The sequence below is a fragment of the Lipotes vexillifer genome, unplaced genomic scaffold (genome assembly GCF_000442215.2).
Source record: "Lipotes vexillifer unplaced genomic scaffold, Lipotes_vexillifer_v1.1 scaffold426, whole genome shotgun sequence".
Lineage (NCBI taxonomy): Eukaryota > Metazoa > Chordata > Mammalia > Artiodactyla > Lipotidae > Lipotes > Lipotes vexillifer.
Genome location: NW_006779491.1, coordinates 2,282,740 through 2,300,298, shown reverse-complemented (window position 1 = coordinate 2,300,298; position 17,559 = coordinate 2,282,740). Strand labels below are relative to the sequence as shown.

The following is a 17,559-nucleotide window of genomic DNA, read 5'->3' as shown; positions in this document are numbered from 1 at the left end:
TCCTGTAGAATACTTATCATGTTGTACGGTCTATAGATTCAGGATATCTTAGTTTCTGTCAGTGGCTGTTTTTTTGTGACAGGGGCCTTTTACACCTGTGAGTTCTGGGCCTAAAACTGAGGCTGAGGCTGCAGCCTCCTAAGACCAGCAGTTACACATGCGCTTCCCCACTGTAAGCCTTATCAGATGCTGCTGGTAGAAGGAACAGAGAACTGGGTGGTTGGAAGAAAATTCACAAGCTCTTCTCTTGAAGCCCTGGGCAAGTATTAAACAAAGTATTAAACTAGTCCACCTCCTTCACCTATTTTTCTGCTCAAGAAGGAAGAACATAATGCAAGGGCGCTTTCTCCTCTGGGCTCTGCCACCTCCCCCAGCCCTCCCCTGCTCTAGACACCACAGACATGGACAACAGACTCCCCCTTAAATAGCTGTTTATTGGCAGTAGGCTGGAAATGGTGAAGTTAGCGTACACAGACAACACCAGGCATCAATGTCACAAGGGAGGCAAGAGTGACGGGAAAGAGCAGCCTGGAGCCCCGGCTGAGGCCCCCTCTCTTCGTGAGTGAGTGTGGGAGGGGGCAGGGCCTGGAGTGTTGAGGGGGCAGCCTTAGAACACCTCCGCTTAGTAGGCATGGTTAGAGATGAAGAGGGACTCACTGGCTGCAGCCCCCGCCTTACCACTTGGGGTGTACTTTCCTTGGCAGGCAAGGCTGTTGGCCTAAAAGGGGAGAGGAGCCAGAGTGAGAAGGTTCCTTCTCAGATCCCATCCACCCCAGCACCCTGCCCACTTCCTGCCCCATCCTCACCAGGGCTCGCTTGACGTATTCTTCCTGGGCAGCCTTCAGGTTCTCCTTCTTTCCACCCCAAGCCTTCAGGGCAGAGGCCTGCAGGGCTCGGCCATAAGAGAAGGTCAGGGCCCACGGCTTCAGCAGGTGGCACTTGTTGATGGCGCTGAGGTTGATGGATGCCTCCTCTTCACTCTGGCCTCCAGATAGGAAGGTGATCCCTGTAGAGGAAGGGGGTGAAATGGGGGCAGGGGCTGTAGTCAGAGACCCGGGGGACTGGTAGGAGGCCCTAGAAGCTGACCTGGAAATTAGAGCACATGGGCACAAGGTTTATGGGTACAGTTTGTCTACCTCCCAGAGGTCAAGATGAGGGTGTGGGTCTCACCAGGGACAGCGGGGGGCACTGTGCGACGCAGCGCTGTGACAGTTGCCATGGCAATCTCCTCGTGAGAATATTTATGGGTGCAGGCGTGGCCTGGGGTTACCATATTGGGCTTCAGCAAGGTGCCTTCCAGGTAGACGTGGTGGTCACTCAGAGCCTTGTAGACAGCAGCCAGCACCTACAGCAGGGCGGGACCAAAGTGGGGTGGGATGGAGCAGGGAGGGGTACGGGGGTCAGCCCCAGGGCCCCCAGCCCAGCTCTCTAGCCCACCTCACTGCCCAGGCAGGCAACCTACCTTCTCAGTTACATACTGACAGCGTTTCAAGTCATGGTCCCCATCAGGGAGGATCTCAGGCTCCACAATGGGCACAATGCCATTCTGTGGGGTGAGGGACAGGGCAGCCTTGAGGCCTCCTAACCCAGAGCCCCACCTACGGCTCTCCACAGCCACTGACCAAGATCTTATCCCCATGACGACAGAGACCCCTGGCTTCACAGCCCTTGGCCGATTGCAGATCAGCCATCTCCCCAGATCCACCTGCACAACCCCTATTCTGCTCTTCTGCTTGCAGAGCCCTCCACGGGCCCAAGCCTCGTGCTTGGTGAGGATCCGGAGCAGTTGCCTTGGGGAAGGCAGGTAGCCTGGCAGATGGGTGGCAGGCTAGCTGACACGCTGGAATGGAAAGAGGTGGGAAGTGGCCTCTTGGGGACCTACAGGCCCACCTGCTGGCAGATGCTGGCATAACGGGCCAGGACATTGGCGTTTTCCATGATGGCGAGGGCAGAGGGGGTGTGTTCCCCTATCTTCAGCACACAACGCCACTTGGCAAAGTCAGCTCCGTCCTTCTTGTACTGGGCACAGCGCTCCGACAGCCCATCCAGCCCTGTAGAGGGGACGGAGGAATCAAAGCATGGCAGAGGAGGGGGCACGTGGCTCCCACACACCCTGGGTACCAGAGGGGTACTGAGCTGGGTGGGCTGGTGGGTAGGGCCGGGAGCTAAACGGTTCTCACCTTGGGTGGTTGTCTCGCCGTTTGTTCCTGCCAGGGGTACCACACCCTTGTCTACCTGTTGGAGTGGGGCAACAACACAGGACAGGGAAGTGATCTCTAGTGCCCTTTCCTCCTCTGTAGCCCCGCCCTGTCCTGGCTTTACTTCATGTCTCAAGTATCTTTCCTGGTTTGCAAATGTTTCACATAGTCACTTTATCTGATCCTATAGAGCAGGACATACACAGAGAGCCAGGGCTCCTACCACTTACTAACACTATGAGCAAAACACTTCACGGCCTTGAGCGTCTGGTTTTTCACTTGTATAGTAAGCGTAACACCTGCCTCTCACAGTTGCAAGGATTAAAAATGCCAAGCAGGTCCCATACGTTTCTAGCTTTTTTACACACGATTTGGAGGTGATCTGGGGCAGACTCCACCCAAGTCTCCAGGCTCCCGACCCGAAGTTCATCCCCCAGCCTGCTACTCTGGATTTCTTTCCCCCAGATCCATCTTACATCTCACACCCTGAGGCCTAGCCCCCTCACCTTGATGCCCACAACACCGCCCTTGGCTTTGATAACTTGGGGGAAGGGACGCCCATCATCTGTCTTCTGGTAGAGCGTCTCATGAAAGAGGATGACGCCCCCAATGCAGGGATTCACGCGGTCGTCGGCAGTCAGCAGCAGTTGGCGGTAGAAGCGCCGGTTCTCCTCGGTGTTCTCAGTGCCAATGGACTGCAGTCGCTTGGCAATGCTCCCTGGAGGGAAGCATCACATGGGAATAAGGGGATCAGCCTATCACCCCCAACCTGGGGGCCTCCTCCCACTGTGTCCTGCCCGCACCGGTGGACTCATCTGCAGCCAGGATGCCCTTGCCCGGAGCCACGATCCGGTGAGCAATGTCAGAGAGCTCCTTCTTCTGCTCTGGCGTCAGTGCCGGGTATTGGTGGGGCATGGTGCCTGTCAGTTCCTGGACAGCAGACAGACCAGGGAAGGCTAGTTAGCAGGGTCTTCCCGCGGTCTCCCGACAAGCAAGGCTCCTTGCCTGGAGGTCAGGGCAAAGGTTCCCTACCTCCCCTGCCCCACAACTGGCAGGGCTTGGGGCACTTCCTGTCCCCAGCTCTCCCCTACACCCGACTTCCCTATACTAGGCCTGCCTCCTGTACCTTTCCTAACTCTGTTTGTTGCTGGGTGTTGCCCAGCTGAGGGTGGGGCTGTATACTTGCATCTGGGGTAAAGGGAATAGGCCAGAGCCATGGACAGGCAAGTCACGTGGAAGCCGGACCCTCCTGGCTTGCGCTCTGCCATGGGGTCACCTTGCCTGGAAGCAAAACCGAACCAGAGTATTTCAGAATTAGAGGTTGTGCAGAAGGCAGAAGGCCCAACCTCCTCATCTGAAAGGAGCCTGAGAAGGGAAAAGGTCTGTGTTTCAAGCCACACAGCAACCCTAGAGCCAGATGTGAGCGTAGCACCCATATCTTCTGACTGTTAGAGGAGTGTTCCTTGCAGTCCACCCGAGATCCCAGGGCTGGCTCAGGCTCCATGGCCTCAAGGACACCCCAAGGTCAGGCTTCTCCCCCCATGGTGGGGGAAGGTTGTTAGAAAAAGGGTGTTAGGAAAAAGGCAGGAGGGTCATCAGAAGCCCAGAAAAGGGCCGCAGAGGAAGCCTAGCCCGAGGTGGAGGAAAGGGGTGGTTTGTCCCTCTCACTGCTCATACAGGGTGAGAGAACGTGGAGGAAAGGCAAGCGCCCACCCCCTCCCCTGAAAAATGCTCATGTCTGCTCTGCGGCTGCAGCTGTTCCAGGCTCAGAATCAAGGTCACCCGATAAGGAAAAATAGGGAAAGTGTTCATGGGGCATCAGAAGCTGCCGAGGGGTTTCGCCTCCTCGGCGGGGGCACCCGTCTCCCAGGACAGGGACCAACCACCCGCTTTCGGGAACCCTGAGGCAGTATATGAGCTGGCCCCCACCCCTCGGGGCCTCCTAGGATCCCTGCAGAGGCAAAGGGGCCATAATACTTGCACCAAGAGTCCTAACAAGAAAAGGGGACGGGAAATGGTATTTCATCTCGCCCTGCTTCCTTCCTCCCTGCTGTGACTCAGCGCGGAGCGGCCCTTGGACTGCGCAGCAAACCGCGGGAGCTCAAGGTGGAAGGGTTGGGGAGTCTGGGCTAGGAGCACAGGTGTGGGTGGTGGTGGAAAGGGGAGATGCTGGGCCCGGGTTGGGGGCTCCGCGCGGACGCCCGACCCGCCACTACACCCCGGATCCTTCCCCACGACCCTCTCCCTGACCTTCGCACGTGGCGAGGGGCGCTCACCTGGCACAGGAGAGGGGCGGATTGGCTGGGTGCAGCGGTGGAGAGCCGCGGGCTGGCGAGTGGACTGAGGGAGCGAACGCCGCAGTTGTCACCGGGACTCTGGTTCTGCGGCGCGTTCCAAGGGGAACGCAGCCTACTCAGCTCCCGAGGTGGGGGCGCGCGGGGGCGGGGGGTCAGGAGGTGGTGCCGCGCCTTATAAAGGCACCGCGCCACCCTCCGCGGGGATTTTCCCTTTGCAGGGGGCCGGAGGCGCCCCGGCGTCCAATTGCAGGCGAGGGACTGTGCGAGAGTCCGCCCCCAGAAAGGCGAAGCCCGGAGGCGGCGCTTGGGCGAGCACAGTGCGGCGAGAACACGATCCCTTCCCCCACCTCGTCCCCCTCGGACGTGACTCGGGCCACATCCCGCGGGTCGCCGGGGCCCTCCCCTCCCTCTCCCTTGTCCTCCCCCCCAATGCTTGGCGTGCTTTGGGGCGCTGTGACTCAGCCGATTTGGGGCACCGGCAGAGATGGGGATGGGGTGGGGGTCGGGTCGGGGAAAAGCGGGTGGCAGAGCCCGAGAAGACTGAGGCTCAGCTTCCCCCGCCACGGGCCCAGTCCAGCGGCCCGGGGCAGCCCCAGCTTCCGGCAGCGCTGAGGCAGCGTGCGTCGCGTTGTAACCGAATCCAGAGGTCAAGCGACTGTGAGCCCCGGCGGGAGAGAGGGCGGCGAGGGCACGCACGGGGAGCGCGAGGAGACGGCAGGGGTTGGCAAGGGGCGGAGGCGAGGCGGCAGCGGTTCCGGGTGTCCCGCGGGGAGAGTGCCTCCGCCGCATCTGCGCCCCATTCCGGCGGGTCTGGCTCCCGGAACCGGCAGGGCGTACGCGCCCGCCGCCCGGGCCGCCCCCCGAAAGCCAGACCCAGAGGAAACCCGCCGGCTACCGCTCTGCCCAAGCAAGTCTGGGGATGCGGGGCCAGAGTCCCTGCGAAACTTCTCCCTGGCACTGACTTCCTTCAAAATAAAATCCGTCCCCCAGCTGTCAGCCTCCCAGATATTTTTCTAGCCTCCCCATCCTACCCGCCAGGTCTCCCCTCTTAATCCCGACGCCTTCAGCCCAGCCCCACCCCCGCTCCGTCCTGCTGGCGCCCACCTGCGAGGAGGCCGCCGAAGGAGCGGGCAGAGCCTGGTCAGCAGCGAGTGAGTCAGGCCACACCCGGGCTGGGTTATAAGGCAGCTCCTGCCCTACCCCCAACCAATGTCCCCGACCTTCTCCGGTGACCCTTGCCCTTTCCTCGCCACAGATCCCCTGGCAGGGGATCTATATTTAGGGAAACCTGAAGCTCCTGACATTCATGCCAGCTGGGGGCCTAAAGTGAAGGATGGGGAAGCAGCTGTGGGCCTGCCTCTTTGGGGGTGGGGGGAGGGCCCCCTGCCCACTCACCAGTACTTAAGAGGAAATTTCTTCCTTGGAAATCCAGACTGAGGCCCTCAAAAGGTTGGCAGGAGAAATCTTTGGACAGGGATCTGTGCGGAGGGAAGGAGGGTAGGGGACTCAGATCCGTGGCCTTCCCTGCCTCCTCTGCTCCCCTGACTCCGGGCCTCTCCCTGGCTGCTGTGATTCTCCGGAGCCTGTTTCTTTAGAGGGAGAGCAGATGCAGGCACTACACTCACACCTCAGAATAACCAAGAGTCCATGGACAGGGTGTGCCTGGGGTACCCCTACACCCTGATATTCAAGGCCCAAGTTTGTCCCATAATGCTCACTGTGGTGAGCAGTGTCCCCCACCCTCACCTTCAAATATGATCATTTACTTGGGGAGGGGGAGAGGAGGGCAGGGGCACCTGCCAGAGCACCAGCCATTCTCTCTTCTGGCCCTCCAAAGGGGCTGCCATCCAGCTGGCGGAGGGCTCCTTGAGTCCCACTCTGCAGGGAGCCAGGCTCTCCACTACTGGTTCCCAGGCTGGTGAGCTGCGTAGGCCATTTGTGGTTCCAATAGCCTGGAGAAAGGTGTCCTGAGGCCCCTCAGGGAACAGGGCATGTGGGCCCTGGGAGCTGGCCACTCCCCAAAGGGCAGGGACCCTGGGTCTTGTCATCGGAGCTTGATCTCAAAGCAGAGACAGTTGAGGCTCTGGCAGTCAGGAAGCTGGCACGCACAGGCACAGTCACAGAGCGGGCAGCAGCGAGGGCAGTGAGGGGCCCAATCCTGAGGGAGAGGAGAACCGGGTGAGGTAGTTGGGCAGGAGGAAGGGGGACCAGAGCCTGAAGCTGTTTCCTTCTCAGGGGAGAAGGGAACAGAGTGGCCTGGAAAGTCCCATTTGCCCAGTGGATCAGAGGGTGCCATCCACCATTCCTGGGAACAAATCAATTCTTTCTGCTGTTGAGAAATCAGTAAGGAGGCAATGTTCCTAACAACTGAGTTCAGGAGCTGGAAGAAATCATTCGGTTGGGGGGGAGGGGTTCCTTTCTTTCTTTCTTCCCATCTTATGGATGAGGAGACTGAGGACCAGAGGTCAACTGGCCCTGGACCCACTTAGGTCACAATGTTCAGCTCAGAGATGGCTCTCTTATATCACGCAATTGAAAGTCGTTAGACTGGGAAAGCACACACACACTGTCTATGATGAAAACAACTTGTTGGTTTTGTGGATTTCTTCCTTGGCCTGAGACCAAGCTGGATCTCATTCATCCTCTATTTCTGAGCACCTGCTCTGTGCCAGGCACAGACTATGTTCATGAATGATTTTTAAAATCTAGTTTTCCTTAAAAATGGTAATTTGCAGATTTAATTTTTTAATGTTTAAAAGGAGTTACATCTCTTTTATTTATCAGAACCTTGAGTAGAGGGCCTCTTTACAAAAGAGGAAATGGAGGTTCAGAGAGGGGAGTGATCGTGCAAAGGAATACAATGAAGGAGTGGGGCTGGGATGGGTCTGGGCCTGCCTGCTTTCAGTCCTGAGATGCCCCCTGACCAACTGCTTCCCAGGGGCATGAATAGCAGCTTCTTTCAGGGTCTGCTAAGGCAGGGACAGTTCATCTCCTGTCTCCACTGAGCTACCAGGGGACTCAAGCTCAGCAGGTGTCTGAGATACAGATGAATGTTGAATGAATGAATCAATCAAAGCATATCATTTTTCCCTCTTTAGGCAAAGAAGGAAGAAGAGGGCTTCTCATCTCCCAGGGGAGACAGAAGGTCTGCCTCTTGGGGAATAGGAACAGCAAGTCCTTAGGAAGGGAGAACTGGTCCACTCCGACCCACTCCTCTTCTGCCCTGGGACACGGATGATCTGTCACCGCTGCAGGCAGGGACTGGAGTCAGGCCAAGTGGCTGGAATAGGACCCACCCAGGATGTGTGACAAGGCTGGCTCCTTGAGGCCTGAGGCAGAGTTAGTGACAGTCACAGTTGCACAGCTCAATCAGACACCGGGCCAAGCCAGGAATAGGGGAATGACCTTTAGAAGAGCTGAGGTTTCGGGGTGCAGTGTCCGATGACTGGTGAGATCAGATATCACCGGGGGCTCTGGTGAGGGGAGGGCATCTGCTTCTGCTAAAAGAACTGTCTCTCTAGAAAGAGGTAGGAGTATACCATGGTGGAGGGGAGAGAGCGAGGTGGCTTCCTTGTGTTTGATGGGGGTGTGGTTTGGGGTGTCTCTGGGGAGTCCCGGTCTGAGCTGAAGTCAACTCTGTGGGTTTTTGGAGGACTGCACCGTCATTCAGTGCGCAGAATTGGGGGCTGAGAGAGGTCCCACTGCTCTCGCTTCAGAGAAGAGGGTATTAAAAGCATTTTTTGGCTCTGCCCCCTGGAAGGGTTTGGCTCTAGTTGTTAATAACTAGCTAATGGATATCTCGACTCTCACAGGCAGCCTTGTGGCTTCTGGAAGGAATCTGCTTTTTAAGTACATTCAACAAGGGCTCCACATGACTGTTAAGCTCCGTGTTTCTCTAGGCCTGTAGTTTTTCACTCTGATTTCTTTCACTTTGAGGTTGTGAAGGCCAGCCATCGTTACTGTTTGGAGCTCAGGGTTTGAATCTAGTTCAGGCCCAGGTGTGGCTAATTGATGATTTGCACCTCAGTTTCCTCATCTCTGAAATACAGTTTAAATATAACACCTACTTCACAGGGTCACTGTGGGGAATCAGTGGAAGGCACGAAGCATGGTGCCTGGTAGGGAGGGAGCTCTCAGCAAAAGGGAGCTCTTCTGTCACAGCACTTTTCCCTTAGCAATAGCTCTTAACCCTGGTGGTACGTGTCAGTTGTGCAAGAACTTGTTAAAGATTCGCAAATTCCGATCCCATTCCAGATCTACTGGGCATGGGGCCTGGATGCCTGGCTTTCCATTTAAGCCTCGTTCCAGCTTCTGATCACACAAGGGGCTGAGAACCAACCACTGCCCTGGATTTTGCATCATTTCTCACCCTCGATTCAGAATGTGAGGCAATTTCTCACATTGCCTACTTATTTCTCTCTGTCCTTCGCTGGAATGTAAGCCCCGTGGCCGTGTCTACCTTGTTTCCACTGCGCCCCAAGGCTCAGCACAGTGACTCCATAAATCTTCCGTAAGTGAATAAATAAATGAATGAATGAATTATGTCCTCATGACATACCTGTGAAAGAAGTAACATAGGCAGGTTTCTCCTTGAGAGAAAGAGAAACCTGGGTTTGTGTCTCCACCCAGGCTTTAGGCCTCTGTAAGCCTCAGTTTCTACAGCTGTGAAGAAGCCAAGAGCTTTGGAATATTTGTGGTGGCTGTTGTTACTATAAGGAAACTGAAGAACACAGAGGCCTTACTGTGCTTTGTGGAAAGATAGCTCCAGGAAAGAATGACCATTCGTCATTCTAGAATCCCTCCTGGCTCTGGCAGAAGCCGGGTAGGATCAGGACCTGAGGTCTCCAGCTTGGACGCCCTGCAGCCCTGGAGGCGGCAGTGGGAGGAGCCAGTCCCTCCTGACAGCGCACCTCACTTTCAAGGAGGAAGAGAGGCCTCTGACTCTTCCCTCCCCGCGGACAGAAGGCGAAGGGAGTGGTGTCCCCAGGACAGGGGGCCAGAAATCATTGTGCAATTGAGCACTTCTTATAGAATAGGAGGTTTGAGGACCCAGGGTCTTCTCCTTTTTCCCCTTTGTCCCCCTAGCCCCAGCCCTGGGCCCCATCTCCGGGCTATCCCTGGGAAACCAGATGCAGATTACCTGAAAGAGGAGAACTCCTTGCCCCATAATTTATTTTGAAACTCAAAACATCTTGCAGGGATTTGCAGCTGCAGTCTCTGCCTGAGTTATGAATTTGCTTGGTCTTTTCCCCTCATTCTTCCCTCCCTAGGGAAGGTCCCCACTTCAAGGGCAGGAGCTTTGCTGTCTACATCTCTGAGCCCAAAATAATCAGAGCCTAGGAAGGTGGTCAATTACACTTAACATGTGGCTTTAAAGACACAAATGCAAAAATGGCCTGTCCTCTGTGAGCCAGGCTTCTCCCTGAGGGTTCTGTTTCAACACATGAAGGAGCAATTTGCTGTGCAAGACTGTACTGTGGAATGCTGGAAAAGTGACTAAATTTCCCTGAGCCCTGCAAAAGGAGGATAAAAACATGGATAGGTAACCAAGGTGTGATGTCATGTTAAAAAGGGCAAGTGGCAGATGTGACGAAATAGTCTGTGTGGTATATGTGACGAAATAGTCTGTGTGGTATATGTGGTATGACTACATTTTTACCAACAGTAAAATACAACAGTGATAGTCCTGTATGTGTCTTAGTATATGAGGGACATACACCAAATGTAGCAACCTTGGTTAGAGAGCTAGTTTATAAAGTGACTTGTACTTTCTATGTATTTCTACATGCACACTTTGTAATTTAAAAAAATACATATAGATAGGTTTTTTAAAATATCCAGCTCTCGGGGTTGTTAATAAAGTAGCACAGTATCTAGAACATCGTATTTACTCTGCAAACAGAAGGAGCTCTGTGAGGGGCTGTCTTTTCTTTTAACTACCATTTTCAGAAGCAGAAATGTGCCCTACATGTTACATACATTACCTTTCTCCAGATGCTGCCCTATTTTCCTTTCTCCAAGTAGCTTTCATTACCAGAAAATATCTGATATGTTGTTTTTGGCTGTCTCCACCTGACCCAGTACCTGGAACTGTGCCTGGCCTAGAATAGGTACTCAGTAATAAATTTTGTTGAACCAAAAAATGAATGCAGGGCTTCCCTGGTGGCGCAGTGGTTGAGAGTCCACCTGCCGATGCAGGGGACGCGGGTTTGTGCCCCGGTCCGGGAGGATCCCACATGCCGCAGAGCGGCTGGGCCCATGAGCCATGGCTGCTGAGCCTGCATGTCCGGAGCCTGTGCCCCACAACGGGAGAGGCCACAACAGTGAGAGGCCCGCGTACCGCAAAAAAAAAAAAAAAAAAAAAAAAAAAATGAATGCACAGAGAGTACCAAGATCAGGACTCAGGGGCCAGGGGCCAGGACGAGAACTCACAGATTCGGCGGGCTGGGGGCAGCAGGCATCCAGGTAGTGGGCTGGGCTGGGCAGAGGGAAGTCACAGGCTTCTGCGCAGGTCCAGCAACAGTCTTGGGGCCTGGAGGCGCCTTGCTTCCTGCAGGGGGAGCTGCAGTCTGTGCAGCAGCCCTGGGCCTAAGAGAAGGCAGGGCTCAAGCTCTGGGCTAGGTGGCAGGTAGGGGGGTACAGCCAAGACTCAGTTTTGGGGAGAGGGGCAGGAGAAGGTTCAGCTGAGGATGAGAAGAGGATCTCCTCGTCCCACGAAAGGGACAGATGCGGGGACTAAATGGCGAAGGTGTCTCAGGGTAAGGGCCTACAAATGAGGGGAAAAACTGACCAGGTTCCTCCTCCCCCAGGCCCACCCTTCAGCCCCCACCAGGCCCCTCACCAGAAGGCAGTGCCTAGTCAGCAGCACTAGGCCCAGCAGCAACAAATAGATGCCCACAGCGAGGACGACAATGGCAGGGATGGGGAGCAGCAGGAAGGGGCTGCTGACGGGAGCCGGGGTTGGATTCCACGGGCTAGAGGAGGCCTGGACAGCACAGGAGGAAGGGGTGATGAGGCGATGTGGAGGGGCTGCAGGGACACAGAAATACCAGGAGGGACATGGGAGGTGGCTGGGAAAAGGGGAGGAACAGCCACCAGGTGGTGGGGAGAGAGTGAATAGAACTACACTGTCTTGTCCCCAAACCTGCCTTTTCTCTTGTCATTCCCATTTCAGCACCATCGAGGACCTGTTGGTCATTCTAGACTTTTCCAAGATTTATTGCTTTTCCTTTCAGAATGCCTCTCCAAACAGATCTACTGTCTCTGCTTCCACTGCACTATTTTACCATCCCTCAGCCCACAGAACTGGCCTCTAACTGTCTTGCAACCTGCAGTTGTGCCCCTTTCCACACCAGCTGTCCTGCGTATCCCTCCCTCCCTTGTGGTCCATCAATGGCTCCCACCGACTCAGTCCAAACTTCTTATCTCAGCGACAAAGGCCTCAATCTGGCCCTGCCTACCTCTCCCTCTCCCCCATTACACTCCAGCCATACTGAAGTCCTAGCAGTTCCCCAAATGCCCTGGCCTCTCTCTCACGCCCATGCTGTTCCTTCTGCCTGGGATGCCTTTTCTTCTCTGGTGCTTGGCTAGCTCCTCATCTTGCCAGAGTGGGATGTGCCCTTCCATGGGAAGGCCGTCCCTGCAACTCTCTTTCTGTCTCACAGCTCTTGTCCTGAGCTGGAAGGGTCTATGTTGGGTAAAGAGGCCCCTCTCCAGTCCAGGCTCCAAGGCAGGCAAAGTCAGGGTGAGTGGAGGGCGCTGAGGGGGCCGCTCCAGAGAAGGGTAGGACTCACGTCCATTGGGCAGGACAGCGCCAGTCAGTCCAGGAGCTGCAGAGGAGAGAGAGTCCTGGGCCTCAGACACTGAGAGGGGCCATTGGGCTGGGATGCCCATTCTCCTCCTCCCCTTTCCCATTTGGGGAAACTGAGGCCCAACGACGGTCCCTGGTCCGGACAGCGATGATGGGCACTCGGGGCAGCGCCTCCTTCGAAGGCCCCAGCCCGACCCTGGCCACATCCTACCGTTGTCCCCAAACCCCGGGCTCCCTCCATCGACCTATCCCCATCACCTGCGCCCTCGGGGCCGCTGGCAGTTCACGGATTCCGCTCCTTGTTTGCTCCAATCGGCCGCAGCTACTGCACCGCCCAGAAGCCTCCCGCTGCTTCTCCCTGTTGTCATGGGGATCAGAGCGCCGCTACGACGGTGGCCGCTCAGACCCAAAACTCCTTCTACGCGCCCCTCGTTTCACTTTTCCAGTCCGGACGCTCGCTCTTCTTTCTACTCGCCGTCCGCTGGGCTTTCCGGCAGTTACCGAGTAGAAATGGCGAGAGTTCCCACCGCTACCCGCCTGGCTCGGATCCTCATCGTGTGCTGGGTCCTGCGGCGCTGCAAAAGCAAGCCTGAACCCCCGGGCTACACCGCCAACTGGCTGTGTGACTTCGGCCAAGTCACTGCGCCTCACTGAGTCCATTTTCCCCTCTGTAAAACGGGGAAACGCCTGCCTCCCAGGGATATTGTAAAACTCAGAGACACTTCTTAATTGTATAGAATTATCCTCAATAATTTTTCAACCTGACCCCCCACTCATTTTTATTGACAGTGCCCAAATTTAAGAGCCATCATCTGGTCTCTTCAACCTTCACATCATTATCAAAGTGATTTCCTCCCACCCACGTCAGATCTTGTGCCTTTTTTCTTTTTTAAAAAATAAATTTATTAATTTAATTTATTTATTTTTGGCTGCATTGGGTCTTCGTTGCTGCGCGTGGGTTTCCTCTGGTTGCAGTGAGCGGGGGCTACTCTTTGTTGCGGTGCGCGGGCTTCTCATTGCGGTGGCTTCCCTTGTTGCGGAGCATGGGCTCTAGGCACGCAGGCTTCAGTAGTTGTGGCACCCAGGCTCAGTAGTTGTGGCTCGCAGACTCTAGAGCGCAGGCTCAGTAGTTGTGGTTCACGGGCTTAGTTGCTCCGCGGCATGTGGGTTCTTCCCGTACCAGGGCTCGAACCCGTGTCCCATGCATTGGCAGGCGGATTATTTTTTTTTTTGAATTTTTGAATTTTATTTTATTTATTTTTTTATAAAGCAGGTTCTTATCAGTCATCAATTTTATACACATCAGTGTATACATGTCAATCCCAATCGCCCAATTCAGCACACCACCATCTCCACGCCCCTCCGTGGCTTTCCCCCCTTGGTGTCCATACGTTTGTTCTCTACATCTGTGTCTCAACTTCTGCCCTGCAAACCGGTTCATCTGTACCATTTTTCTAGGTTCCACATACATGCATTAATATACGATATTTGTTTTCCTCTTTCTGACTTACTTCACTGTGTATGACAGTCTCTAGATCCATCCACGTCTCAACAAATGACTCAATTTCATTCCTTTTTATGGCTGAGTAATATTCCATTGTATACATGTACCACATCTTCTTTATCCATTCATCTGTCGATGGGCATTTAGGTTGCTTCCATGACCTGGCTATTGTAAACAGTGCTGCAATGAACATTGGGGTGCATGTGTCTTTTTGAATTATGGCTTTCTCTGGGTATATGCCCAGGAGTGGGATTGCTGAGTCATGTGGTAATTCTATTTTTAGTTTTTTAAGGAACCTCCATACTGTTCTCCATAGTGGCTGTATCAATTTACATTCCCACCAACAGTGCAAGAGGGTTCCCTTTTCTCCACACCCTCTCCAGCATTTGTTGTTTGTTTCCCTTTTCTCCACACGCTCTCCAGCATTTGTTGTTTGTAGATTTTCTGATGATGCCCATTCTAACTGGTGTGAGGTGATACCTCACTGTAGTTTTGATTTGCATTTCTCTAATAATTAGTGATGTTGAGCAGCTTTTCATGTGCTTCTTGGCCATCTGTATGTCTTCTTTGGAGAAATGTCTATTTAGGTCTTCTGCCCATTTTTGGATTGGGTTGTTTCTTTCTTTACTATTGAGCTGCATGAGTTGTTTATATATTTTGGAGATTAATCCTTTGTCCGTTGATTCGTTTGCAAATATTTTCTCCCATTCTGAGGGTTGTCTTTTTGTCTTGTTTATGGTTTCCTTGGCTGTGCAAAAGCTTTTAAGTTTCATTAGGTCCCATTTGTTTATTTTTGGTTTTATTTTCATTACTCTAGGAGGTGGATCAAAAAAGATCTTGCTGCGGTTTATGTCAAAGAGTGTTCTTCCTATGTTTTCCTCTAAAAGTTTTATAGTGTCCGGTCTTACATTTAGGTCTCAAATCCATTTTCAGTTTATTTTTATGTATGGTGTTAGGGAGTGTTCTGATTTCCTTCTTTTACATATAGCTGTCCAGTTTTCCCAGCACCACTTATTGAAGAGACTGTCTTTTCTCCATTGTATATCCTTGCCTCCTTTGTCATAGATTAGCTGACCATAGGTGTGTGGGTATATCTCTGGGCTTTCTATCTTGTTCCATTGATCTATGTTTCTGTTTTTGTGCCAGTACCATATTATCTTGATTACTGTAGCTTTGTAGTATAGTCTGAAGTCAGGGAATCTGATTCCTCCAGCTCCGTTTTTTTCCTTCAAGACTGCTTTGGCTATTCGGGGTCTTTTGTGTCTGCATACAAATTTTAAAATTTCTTGTTCTAGTTCTGTAAAAAGTGCCATTGGTAATTTGATAGGGATTGCATTGAATCTGTAGATTGCTTTGGGTAGTATAGTCATTTTCACAATATTAATTCTTCCAATCCAAGAACATGGTATATCTCTCCATCTGTTGGTATCATCTTTAATTTCTTTCATCAGTGTCATAGTTTTCTGCATACAGTTCTTTTGTCTCCCTAGGTAGGTTTATTCCTAGGTATTTTATTCTTTTTGTTGCAGTGTTTCCTTAATTTCTCTTTCAGACTTTTCATCATTAGTGTATAGGAATGCAAGAGATTTCTGTGCATTAACTTTGTATCCTGCAACTTTACCAAATTCATTGACTAGCTCTAGTAGTTTTCTGGTGGCATCTTTCGGATTCTCTATGTATAAGTATCATGTCATCTGCAAAGAGTGACAGTTTTACTTCTTCTTTTCCAATTTGTATTCCTTTTATTTCTTTTTCTTCTCTGATTGCCGTGGCTAGGACTTCCAAAACTATGTTGAATAATAGTGGTGAGAGTGGACATCCTTGTCTTGATCCTGATCTTAGAGGAAATGCTTTCAGTTTTTCACCATCGAGAATGATGTTTGCTGTGGGTTTGTCGTATATGGCCTTTATTATGTTGAGGTAGGTTCCCTCTGTGCCCACTTTCTGGAGAGTTTTTATCATAAATGGGCATTGAATTTTGTCAAAAGCTTTTTCTGCATCTATTGAGATGATCATATGGTTTTTATTCTTCAATTTGTTAATATGGTGTATCACATTGATTGATTTGTGTATATTGAAGAATCCTTGCAACCCTGGGATAAATCCCACTTGATCATGGTGTATGATCCTTTTACTGTGTTGTTGGATTCTGTCTGCTAGTATTTTGTTGACGATTTTTGCATCTATATTCATCAGTGATATTGGTCTGTAATTTTCTTTTTTTGTAGTATCTTTGTCTGTTTTTGGTATCGGAGTGATGGTGGCCTCACATAGAATGAGTTTGGGAGTGTTCCTTCCTCTGCAATTATTTTTTTCTTTTTCTTGCGGTACGCGGGCCTCTCACTGTCGCGGCCTCTCCCGTTGCGGAGCACAGGCTCCGGACACTCAGGCTCAGCGGCCATGGCTCACGGGCCCAGCCGCTCCGTGGCACGTGGGATCCTCCCAGACCAGGGCACGAACCCCTGTCCCCTGCATCGGCAGGCGGACTCTCAACCACTGTGCCACCAGGGAAGCCCCTTCCTCTGCAGTTTTTTGGAAGAGTTTGAGAAGGATGGGCAGGCGGATTCTTAACTACTGTGCCACCAGGGAAGCCTAGATCTTGTGCCCTTTCAATTTTTCACCCCCACCCCAAAGGGCTCCCCACTGACTCCAGGATAAAGCCCAAATGCTTTAGCTGACTGTCCACACCATCCACCCTGGGCCTATCTTCGGTTTATTCATTCACAATGTATCCCACGGCATGTCAAGCACTGCTCTAGGCTCTGGGACTCTAGCAGAGACTAAGGCAGACAAATTTCCTGCCCTCGTGCTGCTTATATTCCACTGGGGGAAGAGGATCAGATAATATGTATACAGATAAGATCGTTTTGTGCCCCGTCAGCTCATTCAAGTTTCCACCGCAGGATCTGTTCAAGGTTCCTGAACCAGTGCATAGGGTTTCACAACTGCTGTTCCCTCTGTGTAGAACACCCTTCCCCTATCTCTCCCCACTGCCTCCACCCCAACTAACAGCTTCCTCATCCTTTGAGCCACTGCTCAGTTTTGCCTCAGGGTGGTACTCCTGCCTGCCTTAGGCAGAGGTGACTGCTTTGGTCACCATATACATACATGTTCTAGCACTTCTCACAAGGTAGTTAAATTCTCCATTTCACTGCCTGGCTCCTCAATTAGACCACAAGCGCCTGCATCTAAATCATCTCCATATCCTAAGCCCTAGCAATTAGCCTGGCCTTGAGGGGGCCTCCACTAAGTACTTACTGATTCTGTGAATGAATAGAATCCAACCAATGAAGTAATGTTATCTAGATCCCCTGGTTCCCTTGGCTCTTAAGGCACTCCTGCCTCCCACTTTCATTCCTGACCTGTTTGGTTCTCCACACCCACGCTTGTACACAAGATTGCGCACACGCGCATGCACACACACACACTCAGGTAAGCACACCTCCCCCACAGAGGCCTCAGACTTCATCCATGATTTCTGCATTCTGGCATGTTCCCCTGAAAGCAGCACTGTACACCTGCTTCTGTCCACTTTCTCCACCGCAACGTACCTTGCCACAGCTGCTGCCCCAGGGATTTTCTGCACCATGAGGCAGCCACAGAAATTGCCAAGGTCTGTGTTCCTGGTTCCCAAATCTCTCCTCTCCCCTTCAGCCACACTGAGAGGGTCCCAGGCACCTTCTCTGCCACCCCAGCCCTCTCAGAGGGGGATTCAGGCCCAGAAAACAGGAGTCTAGCTGTCCCCAGTGA

At 52.8% G+C, this 17,559-nt stretch overlaps 1 protein-coding gene across 4 annotated transcripts; it reads right to left on the bottom strand.

Annotated features, from left to right (window-relative positions):
* Positions 1-411: 411 nt before the first annotated feature.
* ALDOA (aldolase, fructose-bisphosphate A) lies at positions 412-16,973 on the bottom strand. Of its 4 annotated transcripts, XM_007452772.1 has the most exons (14): positions 12,564-12,686; positions 12,289-12,324; positions 11,337-11,480; positions 10,928-11,083; positions 6,123-6,653; positions 5,891-5,973; positions 3,002-3,128; positions 2,705-2,916; positions 2,181-2,235; positions 1,891-2,051; positions 1,463-1,546; positions 1,171-1,345; positions 807-1,006; positions 412-718 (listed from the first exon to the last, which is right to left on the bottom strand). In XM_007452772.1, the coding sequence occupies exons 7-14, from the start codon at positions 3,111-3,113 to the stop codon at positions 623-625; spliced, it is 1,095 nt and encodes a 364-aa protein (XP_007452834.1). In that variant the 5' UTR covers positions 3,114-3,128; positions 5,891-5,973; positions 6,123-6,653; positions 10,928-11,083; positions 11,337-11,480; positions 12,289-12,324; positions 12,564-12,686; the 3' UTR covers positions 412-622. The 4 variants fall into 4 exon arrangements, with proteins under 4 accessions (XP_007452834.1, XP_007452835.1, XP_007452836.1 ...); XM_007452773.1 differs by lacking the exons at positions 6,123-6,653; positions 10,928-11,083; positions 11,337-11,480; positions 12,289-12,324; positions 12,564-12,686 and adding an exon at positions 16,962-16,973 and having other exon boundaries at positions 5,891-6,028; XM_007452774.1 differs by lacking the exons at positions 6,123-6,653; positions 10,928-11,083; positions 11,337-11,480; positions 12,289-12,324; positions 12,564-12,686 and having other exon boundaries at positions 5,600-5,898.
* Between the last annotated feature and the right edge of the window lie 586 nt (positions 16,974-17,559).

Excerpts from the sequence above, each read along its gene's own strand:
- ALDOA (XM_007452773.1), bottom strand. The coding sequence starts at position 3,113 with ATGCCCCACCAATACCCGGCACTGACGCCAGAGCAGAAGAAGGAGCTC. Across the intron at positions 1,007-1,170 it reads AGTGCCCCCCGCTGTCCCTG|GGATCACCTTCCTATCTGGA; the intron begins GTGAGACCCACA and ends CTTCCTCTACAG. Across the intron at positions 719-806 it reads AATACGTCAAGCGAGCCCTG|GCCAACAGCCTTGCCTGCCA; the intron begins GTGAGGATGGGG and ends CTCCCCTTTTAG.